The sequence below is a fragment of the Bipolaris zeicola genome, assembly GCF_000523435.1.
Source record: "Bipolaris zeicola 26-R-13 unplaced genomic scaffold scaffold_20, whole genome shotgun sequence".
Classification (NCBI taxonomy): domain Eukaryota; kingdom Fungi; phylum Ascomycota; class Dothideomycetes; order Pleosporales; family Pleosporaceae; genus Bipolaris; species Bipolaris zeicola.
Genome location: NW_006912069.1, coordinates 142218 through 159070, shown reverse-complemented (window position 1 = coordinate 159070; position 16853 = coordinate 142218). Strand labels below are relative to the sequence as shown.

General features: G+C 51.4%; 5 protein-coding genes across 5 annotated transcripts; 2 read left to right on the top strand and 3 right to left on the bottom strand.

Annotated features, from left to right (window-relative positions):
* Positions 1-11: 11 nt before the first annotated feature.
* COCCADRAFT_2164 (uncharacterized protein) lies at positions 12-1287 on the bottom strand (the record flags this gene model as incomplete). The annotated part of the gene is made up of 2 exons (XM_007710625.1): positions 12-717; positions 935-1287. 2 exons carry the CDS (start codon positions 1285-1287, stop codon positions 12-14), a joined length of 1059 nt encoding a protein of 352 aa, XP_007708815.1.
* A 2147-nt stretch (positions 1288-3434) lies between these two features.
* Positions 3435-4843, bottom strand: COCCADRAFT_23460 (uncharacterized protein; the record flags this gene model as incomplete). The annotated part of the gene is made up of 2 exons (XM_007710640.1): positions 3435-3614; positions 3665-4843. The coding sequence occupies 2 exons, from the start codon at positions 4841-4843 to the stop codon at positions 3435-3437; spliced, it is 1359 nt and encodes a 452-aa protein (XP_007708830.1).
* Positions 4844-5802: 959 nt separating this feature from the next.
* On the bottom strand, positions 5803-6694 carry COCCADRAFT_87056 (uncharacterized protein; the record flags this gene model as incomplete). Its single annotated transcript, XM_007710686.1, has 5 exons — positions 5803-6124; positions 6173-6448; positions 6496-6510; positions 6564-6609; positions 6664-6694. The coding sequence occupies 5 exons, from the start codon at positions 6692-6694 to the stop codon at positions 5803-5805; spliced, it is 690 nt and encodes a 229-aa protein (XP_007708876.1).
* Positions 6695-7107: 413 nt separating this feature from the next.
* COCCADRAFT_87090 (uncharacterized protein) lies at positions 7108-8170 on the top strand (the record flags this gene model as incomplete). The annotated part of the gene is made up of 4 exons (XM_007710685.1): positions 7108-7211; positions 7260-7769; positions 7816-7941; positions 8023-8170. 4 exons carry the CDS (start codon positions 7108-7110, stop codon positions 8168-8170), a joined length of 888 nt encoding a protein of 295 aa, XP_007708875.1.
* Positions 8171-11416: 3246 nt separating this feature from the next.
* Positions 11417-13525, top strand: COCCADRAFT_87173 (uncharacterized protein; the record flags this gene model as incomplete). The annotated part of the gene is made up of 3 exons (XM_007710684.1): positions 11417-12212; positions 12290-12873; positions 12923-13525. The coding sequence occupies 3 exons, from the start codon at positions 11417-11419 to the stop codon at positions 13523-13525; spliced, it is 1983 nt and encodes a 660-aa protein (XP_007708874.1).
* Positions 13526-16853: the final 3328 nt, after the last annotated feature.

Sequence of the window (16853 nt, the reverse complement as noted above, 5' to 3'; positions counted from 1 at the left end):
TCCAAAATTTCTCATTTTTTCCTAATCTCGTCTTGCTGCTTCGTCTTTTCCTGCTGCATCTGATCCAACGGAGGCACATACCCATCCACCATCCAACTCCAAATATTCAACCCAATCTTCTCTCCCTTGATAACCGGCAACCCCGCATGCCAACTCTCCGCAAATCCCGACCCATCAGACCGTATATTCTCCCAATACACTGCGTTTCCTGGAATCGGCTTGAAAATAACACCCTTCTCAAGATCTTCCTGCGCTCTATCCTGCGGAATCTTCGTCGTAGAAGTCTCGTTTTCGGCATCTCCACTTCCCTCGGTAGCAGTTGTAGGCGCAAATAACGACCCATACGCACCCTGAACATCACACTCTATGAATCGACACCAACTCTTATCCCTGGGCCTCTCAAGGCGCGGGAAATGTGTACCCCCACCCTCACACTGCCCATCGACGTACACCATGAAACTGCTTACGCGCCCACTGTGCTTGGTCGCGCTGCTCCAGTCGTAGTGGTATGTGTAGTGGCCACCCTCGCCGTAGCGCTGCGTCCAGAGTTTCTCGACAAAGGTGTTTGGGCGCCAGCCTTGGAAGGTGCGGGCGCGGTCTTCGATGCATTTTACGGTTTCGGAGCGTGGTAAAGGGGCTTTTTCCGAGAGCCTGATGGTGGGGTTTAGAGATTCGCGGCCGGAGGTCCAGATTGTAGAGGGTTTGAAGAGGGGTTTGCTGAACGAAGTAAAATGTTAGTTTGGGGGGTTCCTGAGAAAAGGGTATGGTAGGTGTTGATTTCGCGGTTTGGTGAGATATGCATTCTATGCAAGGCTCATTTGTTTATCAACATTTTTTATGCTGGCTGATGCATTGCTATGTATGGAGGCAATAACTCGAAGGTTTGGTCACACCCTGCTTCAGATGCAAAGGAAAATGAAGTTGGGTCACTTACCTCAAATCAACAACCTCTTTTCCCTCTCCTTCTCCCAAGAACCCTTCAATGTATATTACCAGGGGATCTCGGCTCAGCACGTAAACTCCCTTGTAACGGTGTTCTGCACATGACAGATTGGTTTCCGGGATGACGAGGCTCTCCAATGTTCTCACATCTACAACCTTTCCTTCTCTTGCTTTGCCATTGACATTATAGCTTTCTGAATCAGATGACGAGGAATTAATCAAGGACGATAAAGGAGCTCCCGCGAGGACATATGCTAAACCGGCCAGAAATACGTATTGAGCGATTGAAGAAAGCGATAACTGCGATTGCTGCAATGGCGGTGAAGGTGAAGTTGGGGAGCGCATATCGCAGCGGGTGGGAGACGAGGTAGTAAGACGAAAGTGAGCAACACAAAAACAACAGATTGCCACCAGAGTTCAAAATGCCGCTTCAACGCTTCACAGTAATCAGATCTCGAAACTGAGCACACGTCAAGTACAGACACAACGAGCGATTTCCCTACCCCAAAAGGACCGAATGGGGTGAAGACGAAGAAGAAAGCAAAAGACGGTGTTGATACTTTTTGCTCGTTATCGTCGTCAATCCTTGTTCTTCCACCGAAAAAAAACAAGAGAGCAAGAACGTCAAAAAACGAAAAAAATCCAGCCAACTACCCAAGAAGGGAAGAAAGAAAGAGAGACAGAAGGACGGGGAATGATGAAAGAGGACAAGGACAAGGTTTCCAACGCCGACAGATAGATTAACACAAGACGCGATCCAAGAAAGAAGGTGTGTCCCCACTAAAACACCAAACATGCATGGAACGCAGAACACCGAGAACCATCAAATTTACCCCTGAAACCAAAGCACCTTGATATCAAAACCAACCCCACAACCAAAACAAATCCTACCCAAACCGCCCCCTTTGTACATTTCCTTATCAGTTTATCGCCTCAACCTCACTCCTTTCATCTTAAACCCACCAAATCCCAATCCCGAAACAGAACTCGACCTGCGATCTCCCCACCGCCAGGAAGGGGGTCGAGAGAGCTCCACAAGAGCACAACAGCTAACTTTACTACATATCAAAAGGAGTAGTTATGCGTAGTATTAAAAAAACAAATAATAAAAGTGGGGTTCAAAAAAGCCCGCGGATGCTCAATTGGCGTGGTCGCGCTGTGGCCAAGCTGCGTGCGCTGCGTTCTAGTGGTATCGTTGAGCGGTGTAGCGTTGTCCTCTCTTCCTCTTTCTCTCCAATCGACTAAATTCATAAAACACACATGTATGAGTTAGAAAGTGCGCGTGAGATTTGGGCGAAAAAGGTGGCATGGATTATGTAAACTAGTAACATCGCGTCCGGGGGAATTAAAAGTAGTGTTACCAGGTGTAAGCACATGCAATACGAGGTATAAGAAGGTAGGTTGAAGGAGGAAAAAAAACGGGCGGAAAGACGGTCCGGATATGACGACGACGAGGGATCTGGTATAGTAAAGTTAGGCGGGGGAGCGGGCGGTTTGTTTAGGGGTCCAAGGTCCAAGGCCCAAGGGGCGGGAAGAGAGAGAGAGAGACTAGGGGGGGGGAAAGCGGCGTTAATGGACCCCCTTTTTCCTTTTTCCTTTCTTTTAGGGGTTTTTTCTGGGTCCAGCTTCACCCACCTCGCCTGGTCTTGCTTAAGTTCCTGATCTGATAATTGTGATTGCGTGACAAGCGGGGATTCAGAGAGGTGGGGTGTTGGAGTGGAGAAAGTCTAGGATAGAGGAAGAAGGGGGGGAGGGGAGGGGCCGCTTGTTTGCGTCGCGTATGCGTATGTTGATGCTCCATGCGTAGACACGGTGTACACCGAGTGCCCCTCATTTGTTGCATCATTCTTTGGGTGGTGACGTGACGTGGGACAACAACGGCGGTCAGCCTCACTTTCTAGCAGGGGAGGTTTTCCCGCACAGTGGGAAATGGGGCAAGTTTGCCAGCATCGTGCTGCAACAAAGCTTTTTGCATCAATGCTTTTTTGTGTTAATAATTTAATGATATAAAACAACCAGCTCCCTCCAATTGCACCTCCCCGATATTAAATCAACAGGTATCCAAGCAGAGAAACCAGGATAGCACATTCTCAAGGAAACGAACGTCTGCTATGATTTCATGATATTCTCTTGAACGAAGAAACAATTGGTATCCCAAAATCTAAGCACATCTAACAAGATACATCCGCCTGCAAACTGGCTCAAAAAGATGTCAGTCGAATACTGAGACTTGGGGTTGCCCGTCTCCACTCAAATTATACTAGGATGCAAAGATCCTGGTTGTCGAAAAGTTGTCGCAACGCGCACAATTGGTCGACTGCATGTCTGACGCACAAGACTGGTGTCGTCTGGCGCTTTTCTAGTTGGGCGTGCAGTGTCCTGACCACTCATTTGGCGGGGGTTCTGTTATGCCCACCCTCCTCCTCCCTACCATATTTACTTCTCTAATAGTTGATTCGGCCATGAAGAATATCTTTTTCAAATCGATTGCACTATTGATGTTTGGCACTTTGCTCTTTCTCGTGTTGCTCGGCCACTTCACGTGCATAAAACTCCACAAGCATAGTTCCATAGGCCTCCATCTCCTCCAAGGGAACAGCAAGGCGGAAGTCGTTCAAGAGCAGAAATTGCAGCTCCAGGTGATTCAATTCAACCAATGGCAGACCACCAACCTTTGTCATGTTAGCCAAAAATCCAATCATATGCGTTTACATATACACACCTTTGCATATCTTGAGTTTGTGTAGAACACGTCAGAGAAGAACTTGCTTGCACACGTCACGCCAGCAATGACAAGACGATGAATGTTGAAACTGTCAACCACAAAGAAATGTGAGAGGTTTAACGCAGTATCCGCGTGCAAATCTTGCTGGGGAGGAGAGGGTGGCTGATGACCTTCAGCTGGAGTACCGGCTACCTTGCCCAGAGATCCTGAAGGCGGAGGCGTGGCGGCTTGAGCCGAAGCAGATTCAGATTGTACACCATCTGTACTGGTTGGAGTTGCTGATAGGGCAGATCTCGAACGTTCCACAGACTGTTGGTTAGCCTTGCGAAGACCAGACATTGGGCCGGCATTTACCCTCTCGGTCATTCTGTCAAAGTAGACAAGCAAACTTAGAAAGACTTCGTAGGTGGTGGGGCAGTATTTATGGATTCTGCTAAGGTAGCTGAGGATGGAGATACTGGGCACGTTCTTTCCATGGAAGGCAAGAACGCTGGTGGTTTGCTGGCTGAGCCCTGATGTGCCTTCTGGGGGTGGGATTTGACGATGCAGGTGGTCGTGTTGGCGATCGTTTGTTGTTGTGATTTTAGTCAACAAGCCCGCCACCATTTCGATAATGTCGGAGACGGGCATCTCACTAATCTCGTACTGAGGGCCGACATCTGCCGGGTCTCGTCGGTGCCGCCGCGCCAGCGACCGCGACTGGGAGAAGGGACTGGAGTCGTCTAGAGCGAAGCTTTGAATATGGGAGAGGCTCTTGACCTTGATGCGGTTCGGCGATGGTGCAGGCGAGCGCAGAGACTGGGCCGGTGAGGGCTGGACGGGAGCTGGACCTGTTGAAGGTATGGTTCTTGTGTTTGTGAAGGCGCCCGAGGCGGGGTTTGAGCCAGAGGGCGTGGGTTGCTGTGAGTGCGGACGGAAGCAGGGGCTGGCCGGGGCCTGGGCTGCTGACGGTGCGGAGTCTGTGCTGGCACTCAGGTGGGAGCTGTTGTGCTGCTGCGATCGCTGGCTTGGTGTCGAGCTCGACTGCGGGGCTCCCGAATCGGCCATGGGAACATCAGCAGACGGAGCACCTACACGCGGCGCATTTGCGCTGGGTGAAGGTGAGGGCCGTACGGGCGTGTGCTGGGCGGTAGAAGATTCCGGTGTTTGCTGATGCGAGCTGGCGCCGCCAAACATGTTGGTGTGAAAGTGGTTCCCACCGAAATCGCTCACCAGAAGCGATCCCATGCCGCGTTCGCAGGGCGATCCAAGTTACCACTCTTTGAGGGGGCGGGGAGATGCGAGGGGATGCGACACAGCGACTGTGTTTGTGATGGCAGAACGGGAGGGCCGGGAGACAGAGGGTGCTGGCAAGGCGGTGTCGGTGGTGCAATGTTGTTGAGCCTTATCGCAAAGAGCCCGAACTTGGACGCAGCTTCAGGGGGCGCGAATAGGGCATGCGAGCCTGCTCTGACTGCCGTACTCGAGGGGAATTGGATGCCACGCGCCGGGTTGGGGGCAGAGGCAGAAGAGGATGGAGCACAGGATACAGACCTGGCGTGTTGGGCGACGAAGTGTTGTTCGAGAAAGGCGTGGGGAACGAACGGGACGTCACAGACCAACGAGTGGCTCGCAGGAGGAGGGAGACCCTGGCTGCAATTCACCACCTTCCGAAGCCCATGTGACGACACTGTGCATCTCCATACACGACACACAGACACCACGAGCCCTATCGCCTACACTGGGGCTACGGGGAAAAACACCTCACCAGCACCAGCCCGCCTCGTCTGCTCTGCGACTTCGCAGCCATGCCCCGCGCGTGCTCGGCCTGCATCCTTGGGCACACGTCCACACGTCTCTTCCTCTGAGTAGTCGGAGCAAATAGGAGCGCTGCAATCCATGGCCAAATCCCGCCACCTCATTGGCCTGCTTGCTGCGCCTCGCTCCCACGTCTACTCCTCCCCGGCAGTCTCGTGTCTGCTTGTCTAACCAAACATTGCTACATACTTCACGTCTGCTGATCTCATAGTCACTTCACTTTTGCTATCTGCGTCCTTTTTTGTTTCATGTAGCTCGTTCCGACATCGTCGTCGGGTCGGGTCGTGTCATATCATACATGCTTGTCTATCCATCAGCCAGCATTCACACTCCCGACTCTACTGCCTGCCTGGGCCCTCGTAGTTCTGGTCGGGGAGGTACAAATGCCTCTGTGCGCCCTTGCCCGTGAGTACAACCATGCGGATGACACCTCCAGAGCTGCCGTCCCACTTGATTGCCTCTGCGAGTGCCCCCTTGACGAACTTGATACCTTCCTCCTCACTCATGTTCTCCCTCCAGTTTGCGTCGCAGTAACCGTAGATGTATGTTGATCCTGAACCGCCAATCGCATATGATTGCTTGTGAAGGGAGCCTCCCAGGGGGATCGAATAGACTTGGCCGCCGTGGCGGTGGTCCCATCCGGCAATGATCAGTCCGGCACTGCGGCACAGTCAGCGCCTGCTCTTCCTGAGCGTTTGTTGCACTTACGAAAGTTGGTCCTTGTTGGAGTAGCAAAGTTCTTGGAACAGCGCTGCTGCCGTCTGTGTAGTCGGGGGCTCGTCGTTGGTGGTGCCGTACATGCCCAGGTGGTATTGGACAATGTCGGCCACCGCCTGTGTATCGGCTGCCGAACCGGATCTGCAGCACCAGATGGTGTCGTGGACTTGTGTGAGTTTGTCCGTGACTCGGTTTGCGATGTATGCTCCGGTCGTCGTCCTACTGTCGGCGGCTAATATGACACCGTCTTTGAAGTTGATGGCCATGCTGCATGATGTGAGAGACGGCGCGATTGGTAGTGGAGAGCGACATACATAGATGTTCCGAGGCTGCCCTTATAATTAGCAATCTGGAAGCATATCCAAGGGATGCAATGACCTACTTGACCTCGCCCTTCTTGAGGTGGTTCATGTCGACATGAATGCCATCTGCGCAAGAGTGAGCTTCCATTGTAGCTTGAGCATGTGCAGCGGGGTCTATACCTTCTGACAGCGCGCCGGTGGTCATCATCATCGCAATTCGGAGTGGCAGAGACTTGCAAGGGTCAACGGACAAGAACTGGTCGTATACAGAGCGTGTAGAAGGGTGAGTGGCGGGCAAGACGTGTGGTTGCTGTCGGAGCAGCTCGCTGTGTACCAGGCAGCCCGAGCTACGCAGCTCCATGTCTTGGCACTGCGCAACTGGCTGAAACCTTCAGCCGCACTATGCGACACTCCAACTCACTCCTGCACTTGCGCGTTGGAACGCCCTGTACACTCGCATGTCCAGCATTCCGGATGGTTGAGTCTCCTATTTCTCCTCCCTTCTCTTCCTCGCCTACGACTTCATCTCCGCCTCCGTCAAAACCCCTGTTCTCAAGAAGCCGCTCGGCGCCTGCCATTGCATCCTCAACACGCCCCACAGATACTGGAGGCCGCCCCAGCAGCATGGCTTCCGCGCTCGATTCATTCATGGGCTACCTGCGCGTTCCGCTCATTGCATCGTCTGGAATCGCTGCCCTGCTGAGCGGCCTCCTCTACTTCAAGCAAAAGTACGCAATGGTTGCAATCGATTTTGTCCGCATGGCTAACAACAATAGTGAGATCATATATCCGCGAAACTTTCCCCCGGATGCTCGCACAAACGTACCCAGACCCTCGCAATTTGGCATCACCGACTCTGAAGAGTTATTTATTCCTACACCGGATGGCGAGTCGCTAAGCGCCTTTCTCATTCGAGCCAACAGGCAACATGCGCGCAACGTTACCATCCTTATGTTCCACGGCAACGCCGGCAATATAGGCTACCGCCTTCCCATCGCAAAGATACTGGAGAACGAGCTGCGATGCAATGTGCTGATGTTACAATATCGCGGTTATGGCCTATCTTCTGGTAACCCCAATGAAAAGGGGCTCATGATCGATGCACAGACTGGACTCGACTACATTCGCCAAAGACACGAACTTCGCGGCACCAAAATCGTAATCTACGGCCAGAGTATTGGCGGCGCTGTTGCTGTGGGATTAGCTGCTAGGAACCAAAAAGAAGGCGACATTGCAGCCATCATCCTGGAAAATACCTTTACTTCCATGAGAAAACTTATACCAACGTGAGTCGCGTACCACCTATTGGGTGACGTCACTGATCAGAAGCAGCGCCTTTCCTCCTGCTCGTTTCCTGGCACCCCTATGCCACCAAATATGGCCCACAGAAGAGACGATTTCCAAGATTACAAAGATACCCGTCCTTTTTCTTAGCGGTCTCAAGGACGAAATCATTCCGTAAGCAGCCACCGGCTCCTTGTTTTTTTTGGATTTTAGTCTATCTCATACGAAATATCTGTAACTAACTCTTTTTGACAGACCCTCGCACATGACGCGATTGTTTGACGTTTGTAAAGCCCCAAAAATATGGAGAGAACTGCCAAATGGTAGCCATAATGATACTGTTGCGGAGCCTCATTACTTCCAATACATCGAGGAGTTTTTGAATAAGTTCGTGGCACGGTGAACTTGAATGCAGTCGGAATATCGAATAGCCGGATGGGACGGGCAGGTATGCCGGGTAGGCTCCGCGCTCTATTGTTTGGTAGGGTCCAACAACAGGGACGAGCGCTAGTCGTCAAAAGGCCGACGGCAAATGTTCGGCGTGTCACTGCGCCGCTGCCATTGGTTCACGTTCCTCCATGGAGAAATCCGCGATTTCACATTGCGCCTGGTAAGTATGTGTTTCTTCGTTCGCATGCGCATGAATGCTTTTAGCAGGCTGTAAGCGAAAGCCATGCGTTACCCAGGCTTCTCGGAATCCGAGCTTGGACTGTCTGTCTCTTGGAGCTGAAGATAGCGCCTCACACAGTTAACAACGTGCCGATGCCGGCTGCGCGTATGCAAACCGATTGGCAAGATAGTAGAATACACATAGCCGACTACGTCGCCCTAAAGCCAGCCCCAATATCCAAATCGCGATGGTATGCATAGCATCCTAATGACAAACGAAGCTTAGCAGCCGTGATTTGTATTTCTGGTGCCCTATCAGCTATTCTCCGCGGCTATCTAGCATGTGCTAACAGTCAGGTATGACGGAGGATGTACACCTGGTTTCTCGTTCAGCGGCAAGACTTCAAGCGCGCCCGACCAAGTGCAAGACACAGGTAGGTGTGTGGGGATGATGAAAGATCGCCAGGGACCATGTATGTATGTACATAATATGTACATACATACGTATGTACGTATACATGCATGTATTCTTTAGTCTGCTTGCCGGCAGAACCCGCTTGGGCAAAATGAAGCAGAAAATTGGAAGCAGATCCTCCACAGCCCCCGTTGCCTCACTATGGCAATGCTAGTCGGAGCAATGATTGCGAACGGATAGGTCGGGAAAAGCTAGTACATGGGCCTACCGGAACTCTCCATCTCCACAAGGTGAAAAGTTGCGACGGACCCTGCCCACTTAGAGTATCGAGGACCCCGCAAGAATCTAGCCGAGTCCGTGGACACGAAGAGGCTCTACGGCAATGTCAGAGTGGGTATCGGCCACTGCAAGCTGATTTGACTGGAACTTTATCGCTGGACCCTTGATGCGGATGCAAATAACGCCACCTTAAATATCCGTGTGGAGTCCCAGCCGGGTGTCTTCCATGTCCCAAGTTGCATATTAGCGTAGAGGACAAGTATGGTTTCCAGGCTGTGAAGGTGTTCGCATGCCATTTCAAGCTCTAGCAAGTATGCATGCACGCCTGCACACATAGTAGTACGACGGGCTGCATGCGACAGCAGCGACACGGCGAAGCTGGCGCAGAGTGAGGAGCGGTACGGCCAATTCGCCGTGACCCTGACCGTATCCCTTCAATACAGGATTTGCGGTAGTCTATTCTTACACCACCACCAGCGTCATACTCTACAAACCCATAAACACCCTTGCAGACGGGACAGGTGCTGCGTCGGCGGGCTGCTCGCCGGGTGACGATCATAACCGCGCAGGCACAAGCATGGTGGCTGTGCTGTGGCGCGCAGATCTCTGAACATGTCGAGATGCGGTCACGCCGATAACGTGGCAAAGACGTCTGTAGGAGTCGAGTAGTCCCGCATCTCCGTTATTGGCAGCCCCATAACCCGTTCTCATGTTTGAGGAAACGGTTGCGGGCCACCCAGCCCAGCGGACCGCCGAGTGCTGACCTTGTCAGATGTCGTTCTGCTGTCGCCTTCAAGCCAGCTTTGCTGACATTTGGCCGCCCATGTTCGCGCCATCCAAGTCGCAGTGGCGCTAAACCTTCACGGGGCTCCAGGGCGTACAGTATACCCGTACGCTCCATCTTTCTTCCGCTCTGGTCTTGACGCCTTACTGCAGCATTACCAAGGGAGTATCACCGCCGAGACTGCTTGGGTCTTGCGTAGCTTGACAGCCCTGACGATGCTTTTGCCGGGTCCCTTGTCAGCGCCCTGGGCTGGCTCCATGCCTGGTCATTATCGTGGTGCCCTAACGCGTCCACGCGGCGTCCACGCCTCCTCCCTGCTCTCTAGGCGACCGGACTTCTCTGGGCGGCTCAGTCCATGCAGCCTGCATCTGATCACCGTCCCGGTGGCCTTTGTCAATTGGCCAGTATAGCTGCGTGCATTTCGGACCCATTGCCCTGGGTGGTGTAGGATTACTTCACCATCTTGAACTAAAGCATGAATCTTATGACCCGGCAGCACCGAACGGGTTTGGAACAAAGTGCTAGCGCGACTTGTGTGGTCGAATACTTTCTTCACCATTACAGACAAACACACACCGTTACAAGGGATACGCCAGCATCCCTTGGTAGATCTCGGGCTTCCGTTATACAAGCCGAATCTAACTTTTTTTTGTCCGCCCAAGCCATGCTACAAGGGACCCGCTAAGCTTTGGTAAGATAGTCCATGATCAGCGCCATCGGCCCATGGCAATCTAGAAACGGCATCACTCGCCACATGTGATGAAATACCACTTTCCTCAACGCTTACGTTCTACCTTCCATTGACTCAGGCATCCAATTGACTTTCTCTCATTTCGCTACGGTGATCGTTTCGCCTCCAGAGTGTCGGTTCAGACCATGCCGCTCCACTTCCCATCCTGACAGCCACAACTTGAACCCTCCAGAGCCAATCAGAAGGCTGACTGTTACTGCGGCCAGCGGCGACTGAAGCAGAAAACCCGCGAAAACCCTCGTGCGGTCTTCCCGTTCTCATTAGACCCGCCAGTGAGCTCCTCCCTGTGATCCTAGCTTCTAATATCTGCCGCATGTACGCTTGCCCTCATTGCGGTCCCTGCCGTTGCGCCGCCAAACCTCACGGAGCCTTACAAGATCGTTTCTGTCATCTGAGTGGTTGTGTAATTCTGACCATCGTCGTCGTTCCGTCTTAAGCGAGCTCTTTCTCTAGCCGGTACATCAACCGAAGTCGTTCATCTTCCCTCGAAACGGTTTCCCCTACTTTTGGACTTCTTTTTTTACACGCGAGCACTTCACAGCCTCCTTTGTTTCGCTGTCACATCACCATTACAATTTTCCCCAGAAAGCGACTTGCTCTCGGTATCTGGCGTCCCCGGATTGCCACATCTCACCAAGGCTGGTTGATATAGAACTAGGTATGTCGTGCTCTACCTTTACGGGCTGGTGTGGCACCGGGCATTTACACATTCGTTTTCCTAGAATTCCTTTTTCTAAGTGTAACATGGACTAACATGGCTTTCGTTTGGGTCCAACAGTGGGTGCCTCTTCCGGTCGTTTACGAACAGCACATGGGCGACTTACCACCTGGCCCGCGGCCTCAAGCCATGGATAATCCTACGACTGCCTTTGCGCGTGATGGAAACCTTTCTTTTACAAAACCCGACACAAGCTCTCCATTTCACTCTCAGCTCAGCGCTCTCCCCCAAGGACAGCATCGACAAGACTTCCGCTCAGCCGCGCATCCGACCGGACACTATCAACCTCAAGAACACAACACATCTTCGCTTAACATGGGCGCAATGATTGGGACGTTGCCAGACTTAAGCGCTGGCGATGATTCTTCACTCAACGCTCCTACAGTACCACGCTCACTTTCAGGTGCATCGACATCGGCCATGGCGTATCAACTTGGCCACAGCTTGCAAATGCCAGGCAACATGCCATCGCACTCGCCATACGGACCTAATTTTCCTATGGGCATGCACCAACAATCCTTCATGCCCCAGCATGGCTCTCAGTACAGCGCATACCCTTCTTTTACCACCAACCAGTCTCGTTCAGCTGGTGCGGCACCGATGCAAGCGCCATACCAACACTACCAACAAGCCTCTCACTACATGTATTACCCAGTGCCATATGGCCCTCAAGGGCATTTCAGTCCGGGATTCGCAGCACAAGCTCCTCAAGGTCAAGCAATGTACGGTAGAAGAGCAAGTTTTTCAAACACTGGTATGCAGGGACAGGCCACAGATCATTCGCATATTGATGGCAATTTCTCAGGCCCTCGGATGTCTACAGCAGGCTTCCAAGGCGACCCAGCCACCTTTACGACTCCCTATGGGACCCAGTTGACGTCGCCCTCCGGTAGGTCTGCAGGATTCTCCTATCCGTTTGTGTGGTACCGTCATTTCCAAGAACACGAAGGCTAATTGCTCGTGTAGGAATGCTTCGCTCGGGACCTCTAAGTTCGATTCCTCGTGGACCGCCACGAAAACCCAAACAGTCCGGACACGCACTTTGGGTTGGAAACCTTCCTCCTGGAACTACGGTAGTTGCTCTGAAGGACCATTTCTCTCGCGATGCTACAAAAGACATTGAGAGTCTGTTCTTGATTTCCAAGAGCAACTGCGCCTTTGTCAACTATCGTACAGAGGAGTCTTGTACGGCTGCGATGCATCGATTTCACGATTCACGCTTCAATGGCGTACGACTAGTCTGTCGCCTTCGACGCAGTTCAGCCCCAGCGTCAGGTGTTCCTACGGCACCTTCAGCTATGATAGACCAACAGAAGCACACTTCTCGACCAGAAACGCCGGCCCAGGACAGTACCCCTGACGATCTTGCAGGAGGTGCAGTCGAGCCGCCTGTTCAGAAAGGAATTGACGGCGAGAAACCCTCTGCTGATGTTGCAAACAAATACTTTATTGTCAAAAGCCTCACCCTACAAGACCTGGAGCTCAGCGTACGGAACGGGATTTGGGCTACCCAGTCTCACAATGAGGATATCCTGAACAAAGCCTTCCAGGTGAGTTGTTCTTGGTTACATTTCACTACGTATAACTGACGCAAGACAGTCTGCTCAAAACGTCTATCTCATTTTTTCTGCGAATAAGTCGGGCGAGTATTTTGGCTACGCCCGCATGGCATCACCAATCCTCGATGATGGTTCTCGCGTGATAGGCTCGGCACCCAAGCCCGAAGCCATCATCGATGCGTCAGATGTGCCTAAATCGATTCCTACTGCAGCAACTGAGTGGGCACCCCCAGGAAGGATTATTGACGACTCTGCGCGTGGCACCATTTTTTGGGAGGCAGAGCTATCTGATGCAGAAAAAGAAGAAGGAGAGGAAGAGAAGGAATCCAAAAAGGTCGAAAAAGAGGAAGCAGTCCATCAAGCCGTGGATGGAGATGCCGCAGCTGTTGCGCAAGGCTGGGGCAAGCCATTCAAGATTGAGTGGATTTCAACAAACCGCCTTCCATTTTACCGTGCAAGGGGCCTCCGCAACCCATGGAATGCCAATCGCGAAGTCAAGATTGCAAGGGATGGCACCGAACTTGAGCCTAGTGTTGGAGAGCGCCTGGTGCAAATGTTCCACCGCCTAGGCCCTTCAACTGCAGGTGCACCCGTCATGCCTGTTGGACCCACTGGCATTTTCCCTCAGATGCGACCAATTTAGGCAGGCATCCTGCTTGAATCAGCCTCATCGCACGATACCTGGGGCTTGGAATTCATCAAGCGTATGATTGTCAGGCGAAGCAACATGAGTGAGCCGCATAGGTTGTCACATTATGTTGTTGTTTTTTGGACAGAAGCAAGTCAGCATTGGATCTTGGTGGCGCTGCTGGGCAGCAAGATCACATTGACAGTGGCTTGGACTTTTCTGTCGCACTAATAAAGGCCAAAATCTGACGATGGAATGCTTGTCATGAGGCAAAATGAGACTACGAAGCCGGACGATTGACAAATTTTGGATTATGTGGGTGAAGCGTTTTTCCTTATTGCATTGCACCCTTGTCAGTTATGTTACGTACTTACGTCGCCTGCTCCTTCCTTTCCCGTTTGTCTTAAATGTAACATATGTTTCTTCGCCGTTCTCCTCTTCTCTGACTTGTAAATGCTTTTAAGGTCATTGCCTACCTAATCGTCTAATGCTCTGCTTACACATCATTCCATGTTCCATATATTTGGTTTCCATCCGTTGATGCGATTTTCCTTGGCGTCCCTCCCCCACTGTTTGGTTGCACAGACATGAAGGGATTGATAATCCTGTTCCTCGTCTGCATCCAGTCTCACACCCTTGAACAGAGTGGAGACGACTACCAAAAACCCTGGTTCGGTTTACCGTGTTCATTTTAGAACCAATACACCGAAGAGGCGATTCCTATGAGGAGAAGCATCAGAGCCAGCTCACTGTGACCGGCCGATTGTTCAATAGTATCTCGGCCAACAAATGCATCCCGTATGCAAGGCTGTCCACGCAATCAGAAGAGATGGAAGATAAATCCGGCCATTGCCGTTTGCCGGAGATACAGTTCACCATGCTGCAGCCCCACATTTTTTTCGACGCCATCGAAGAATTGTCACAAGCCCTCTTGAAGAAGAAGAAGCAACGTTTACCTTTACGTATAAGGTCCATGGCACATTTTGATTCCCGTTCCCGGTGAGATACGCCTTCTGGTAGGAATCCCGAGAAGTCGGCTTTTCCGGACGCCTCATGGCACATGGAGCCCAACCGACCATGAGTGTCCTGCTCCGTATCCACTCGCTGTTTCCCCCTCGTTTGCGCTACGGACGAAACCTTTCTGTGTGTGCCACCAATAGGACCCGTACGGATGCGTACACTCACACATGGCAAAGCAGCGCCACGGCGTGATTATCCGCTCCTGGCAGTCGTATGCTGTCGTGGTGAAGCCTTTTGTCCAGGCAGAAAATAACACGTTGAACAAAAATTCTAGGCCTGGCCGCCGGGCCCTGACGCATGCGCATCTAGAACCTACGATGCCCATACCCATGACCCCTACCGAAGCACATGCATAACCAAATTCACGATACATACGCATCAAGGTTCAGCATGCAATTTTGCAGTTTTGCCCATGAGGGACTGTGCACGCTGGCCCAAGATTGCGGTGTGTTTGCGTGTGCCGTTGTGGCGGTGTACGCGCCATACTGTTTTCGACTAGTCTTGCAGGGATGTCAGGACATGTGTCGTGCTCGTCCATGGGCTTTTGGTGGGATGATCTCAGGTGAGCAAGGTATACTAGTAAAAAGGGACTCCACAGCACCTTATCTGTTTCTGTATCTACACTACATATGTACACATGGACACGATTAAAAGCGAGTAATGGTGCCGCGTCTCTCTTGCGGGAATACTTGCCCGAAAGCTTTCCAACACGGCGAAGCCGACAACTTTCGCTTCTTTCTACTCTAGGACTTTTCTAGCGGCGTGGGGCCGTGGGAGACGAGGACCAAGGAGAAAAAATGATCAACGTGGAGAAAAAGAAGAAAAAGGGCAAACTTGGGGGCTGCAAGAGCGGGATGAATGGAGCCTTTGAAAACAAAAATCAGAGATATGGGGCCCTCTTGCACTGGCTAACACCGTACACGCAGATAAGAGCTGTGTATTGTTGCTTTTTGCCACTATATCTGGCACAAGCACTGGTATATACGCTCTGCCAAGTGCTCGATTCTCCCTCAGCCACGCTTTCGACCCTTCTTCACCCGTCTGACCATTTGTCCTCTTTCCTTTTCCAACCCGCAACGTTACACAAAATAGTGGAGAAAGAGAAAAGCGTCAAATGTCAGCTTATCCACCCAAGTCGCAGTAGTATGCCTGGTCCAAACTTTAGGGCTTTTGGGCAGCAACCACTCTCTTCTGGTACTAGGTCTAACGTTGTAACACGACAAGTTCACACACGTCCCAGCAATAAACTGGGACTCACGGCTCACCCCGAGTTCTTTGCGCCATATGGCTGACAAATACTCTCAAAACCTTATCACATACATATATGGCGTGTGTGTGTGGACATGGGGGATACGCACGGGGCCGAGTTTTTGCTTTTGGGCCTATCGACTGCCGAAAAGACTTGGGGTCGAACGCTCGGTACTTTTGTCTCGCCTCATTTTCGGCGAGATTTGAGCGGTAAGATAGCGAAAAGAGAGCAGAGAGAGAGAGACATGTGTAGATGCGAGGCCAAGGGTTACCAAGATGCCGCTTATCTGGGGCTTGACCGCCTCGTTGAAGCGGAAAGGGTGTTACGATGTGTGAGGTAGGTAAAAGCAAAGAAAAGTGGAAAAAGAAAAAGGTGAGTGATAGGTGTCAAAAGAATGTGGCCCTGAATGAGTAGATGGCCGTGCAGCGTCTACGTTGGTTCGGTCGGATATCGACTCCGCTGATTTGTTTGTTTGGTTTTTGCTTTACCGGGCGACGCTCACCGCTAGGGGGATGTGAGATGCTAGGGTGTGTAGATGTATGACGACACTATGTATCTAGTAGTGTAGCAATATGTAGGTGTATGATACAGTAGTCGTATTTTGGTTCTTGGAGAACGACCAGGATTATGCATCACGCTGCATATCCGTACGCCTCTCCTCCCTACCAACCCACTTCAATCTCAGAAGAAAATAACAGATACTCAAAAAAATACACAAGTCTAGATGCGTGCGTTTTTGTCTGGAACGAGAGACGTTGGCTGAGGCTCCAAGTGTGTATTTGGTATATGTGACTTTTTTTTGAGATATCCATACCAGTCATTCCTAAACATGTGATCTCTGTGGTTCTCAAGAGCAATACATCCAACTCAGGTTTCTACATGCAAAGTCCCACCACATATGCAGTGACTAGGTATCACGAGCACATAATCATATTTAGGCAAATAAGTGTTAAGCAGTTAATATAATCAATCGTCTCTTCATAACCGCTAATTACCAAGATACTCGAATGATCATATCATTTCAAACATTCCACCCATTCCAAAAAAAATCCATTCCACAGACTTTTTTTTTTT